This window comes from Hipposideros armiger, unplaced genomic scaffold (genome assembly GCF_001890085.2).
Source record: "Hipposideros armiger isolate ML-2016 unplaced genomic scaffold, ASM189008v1 scaffold_1129, whole genome shotgun sequence".
NCBI lineage: Eukaryota > Metazoa > Chordata > Mammalia > Chiroptera > Hipposideridae > Hipposideros > Hipposideros armiger.
This window is the reverse complement of record NW_017732479.1, coordinates 330,642-334,299: the sequence shown is the minus strand read 5'-3', so window position 1 is coordinate 334,299 and position 3,658 is coordinate 330,642. Positions and strand designations below refer to the sequence as shown.

Below are 3,658 nucleotides of genomic sequence, written 5' to 3'. Positions count from 1 at the left end.
GGGGCTGCAGCCTACGCCATCGCTGGCGACTCATGGCAGCCCAGCTCCAGGTTGAGCTGTTGTTCAGCATCTTAGCTGTGGAGGGCAGTGTAACTAGCCCTCATATGTGGGATCCGAACCGGGGCCCTCTGGCGTCCCAAGCCAGTTCTTAACCAACATGCTACTCGGCCGGCCTGGCAATGTGCCTTTTACTGTAATACATTTTTGTTTATTTAAACATTTACCGTATTGTTTGATCACACCTCATAAGTCATGAGGTTGACCTGCAGATTGCAATAAAAGTCACAAGCCAAATAATTTGAGAGCCTAATGAGTACAAGGCACTGGGCCAGGGTGACAGAGGGCACATCAGGAACACAAAGTCACAGCTTTTACAGTCAAACTCCAGCTCTGACAGTCACAATATACATAAGCATATTAACGGCTCTGAGAAGCCCCGCAGAGCATATGCTTGTTCTGCTGCCTTTAACCCAGTATTTCCTGGATTCACTGGGTCAGAGAGACCTTTTGGGTTTTGTTTCTGAGGACTTTCTGTAGCCTCAGTTTGAGCTCCTCTTTGGGGCAAAGGTAGAATTGTATTCCCCTGCCCCCATCCATGTGACTTGCTTTGGTCAACAAGTTGTGAGCTGAAGGGATAGGGTGTCACTTCTGGATGAAAACCTTTGAGCACCCAATTTCTCCCCACCCCCACCCCTCCATGGCAATTAGTGGCCCTCCAGATGGCGGGATGGCTTCAGGCTAGGCCAGCCAAGACTGGCGGGCATGTCCTATGAGAAGGAAGCCCTTTGGGGGGTTTTGTTAAACGCAGCATAATCCAGTCTATCCTAACTGATCAAATCACCTGATAACATCTACCAGCATTCCAGAAAACTTGGTTTGTGAAGTGCTGATCTGGCTCCATCAGCAGTAGACATCCAGTTTAGCGACTACACTGGTTCCCTTAAGAAATCAAACCCCACGTCTCAGAGGCCATGAGGAAGGCTGGGTCTCCCACAGAGGTCACTCATCTGGCTCGTGTGACTTGGAAGCTGTACAGGTCAGCTGATCGGGGGGCTGAGCCCTGCCCTGGCCAGGTTATGTTGCAGCGCTGCCGAGGGATGGCCAGGGGGCAGGTGGGCATGTGGGCCCAACCTTCACTTGAGCCAGAGACTGGGGGGCCCTCGCTGACTCTGAGGACCCCCCACCCCCCGGAGAGACTGTGCATGCTCAGCAGAGCAGGCCCGACCGGAGCCTTGGGGAAGAGCCCAGCATCCAGGATGAACAGGAGCCACTCAGGAGCCTGGGGTCCCACAGGGAGGAGAGGGTCTGGTCCACAACGCCCCGGAAGCAGCGTGGGGAGGCCTCCTGGCCGGGCGGGGCTGTCTGGGGAAGTGAGCCGGCAAACCTCAGGTGGGGGTGTTTTAAAGGAGCTCAGCTGTGAGGGAAGAAAAGCAACACCGCAGCTCCTTAGAAAGAACGCTGAGAAAGCATTTTAAAAATCACATTTATTATGAGTTATATTCTGACAAAAGTGATATATGTTCACATAGAAATTTGGAAAACACGTATAAACACAACCAATATGACATAATTACAAATAATGGCGTAATGATAACCACTGTGGGTAGGCCAGTGTATTTCCTTGCAGTCTTTTTTCTATGACACACACATATACGTATCTACACACATATACTTATTTTATGCGTATTTTAACACTGGGGCTGTGCTGTGCCCCAGGTTTTGCTGTTTACCAGGTGGAGGCTCCTGCACCCTGGCATTGACTGGACAACACGTGGGTGGGTCCTGACAGTGGAAAACTCCAAAGCCCAAATGCACCAGAAACAGAGGAGGGTTCTAGGTCATCAGGTAGGAGGGGTGTGAGAGGTGACTGCCTGGGGGAGAGGGGGGAGTGGCGTTTAAGGCACAAATTGCAGGGAGCCTTGGCCATTTCTAAAATAGTATTATAGTTCCTTGTCTTAGAGCAAATTTTTTAAAAGTGTATAAAATACATGCTCATTGTAAGGAGGTTAAGTAATTTCAAAAAGTGTAAAGTAAGTTCCAAGGAACCTTATCAGCCATGATCACAAAACTCGCATACACAGAGGGGGCCAAAAAAATGTAGACACATTTTAAGAAAGGAGAAAAACTATATTAACGTTGTAATTCTCAATATATACCGTTAACAAAAGATGAACACAAGTCACGTGTATACATCTTTTTTGGCACCCCCGGTATATCTGTCTCTATGGAAATGCACTGGTTATTATAAAAGCCTGTTAAAATGTAGTTATGTCTGTGGTTCTGACAGAAAAGCTGAGTGGGAAGCCTGGGGGTCAGGAGAAGGTGTGAGGGTGGGTCACAAGGAGACCACGTGGGTGTCAGGCACAGCCTCCTCCACCCCCAGGCCAGCTCAGCAAGGGACAGTGCCGGGTCCGGGCCCAGGTGCCAGGGGAGCCTGCCCCTCACCAGCTCTTACCTCACTGGGGGGTCGAGCGCTACCAGAACAGAAGCCCCAGGTGCCCACTCACCCAGAGGACCCCTGGGTCTCACAAGGGGCCCCTGCCTTCTAGGGGTTCACAGCTCAAGAGAACAGCTCAGGCCCAGGCGGAGTTTGCCCCAGAACCACATTCCATCTGAAAGGGTGCCTTGTCGCAAGAAAGGGCTTTGTCCGAACTTGACTCCAGGACACACACAATGCAGGGGAGAGTGTCAGCTTTCTGTCCCAACAGTTAGGATTCGGAGCTTATCGCTGCTTTTCTTTTTTTGTTATGCTCCAATGTGTAAGAAAAACAGACGCACACGTGTCCCCATGAGTGACAGTACATTGTGACTGCCCACAAATCACCACACCTGGGAGAAGGGAGGTCGCTTACCTGTCTCCATTAAGGCTGGGGGAGCACAGAGACTGGGGTGGCAGGGTGCGAAAAAAGGAAAGCAGACCAGAGGCTTGGGGAAAATAAGTTCAAGTTGAAGGCACCAGCGGAAAGGAGGCCGTACCTTCTGTGTGTCGGCTCCTGCCTGGGGGGGACCCGGGGGGCTGTCTTGTGCTGTGGATATTTTTTTTAAGGCTTGTTCTCTTAACATCTCACTGATTCATATAATACATAATTCAACAGATAATAAGATTCCTTTATGTTTTATACAAAATTCTTTATCAAATACTTAGGCTAGGTTGAAAAGGTGTTGTAAAATGTAAATAAGTTACCATCTTTTAATACCCGCCGAGTGCAGTGCCCTTCTTGGAGAAGGATAGCACCCCGTCCTGCAGTGCTGTTTCCTGTATGGGGAAACGGATCACCCTTCTGTCTTCCCTCCAGCCTCCAAGACTGCACAGAGGACGGCCCAACCCTCAGCCACAAGATCCCCCTGTCCAAATGCCGGCCATTCTAGGAACCTCATGCTGGGACGCCTGAGGGCTGCAGGACAGAGGCGGCGATGGACCCTCCACACTGAGGGTCATGTCCCACCCGGCTGAGCTAACGAGCTCAGGTGCTTCAATATTAGCTTTCTTTAACCTTTGGACCACCATGTATATAAAAAACAGCTTCTTGGGGCCGGCCGAGTGGCGCGTTGGTTAAGAGCTGGCTTGGAGTGCCAGAGGGCCCCAGTTCGGATCCCACATATGAGGGCCAGTGACACTGCCCTCTACAGCTAAGATGCTGAACAACAGCTCAATCTG

The 3,658-nt window shown here is 50.6% G+C and overlaps 1 protein-coding gene across 1 annotated transcript in view; it reads right to left on the bottom strand.

Annotated features, from left to right (window-relative positions):
* Positions 1-809: 809 nt before the first annotated feature.
* PNPLA3 (patatin like domain 3, 1-acylglycerol-3-phosphate O-acyltransferase) overlaps positions 810-3,658 on the bottom strand; it is an 18,788-nt gene continuing 15,939 nt past the window's right edge. Inside the window, exon 9 of the mRNA XM_019632343.1 lies at positions 810-1,414. Coding sequence (XP_019487888.1) covers positions 1,411-1,414 — 4 coding nt within the window. The 3' untranslated portion in view covers positions 810-1,410. The remainder of the gene's footprint in view (positions 1,415-3,658) is intronic.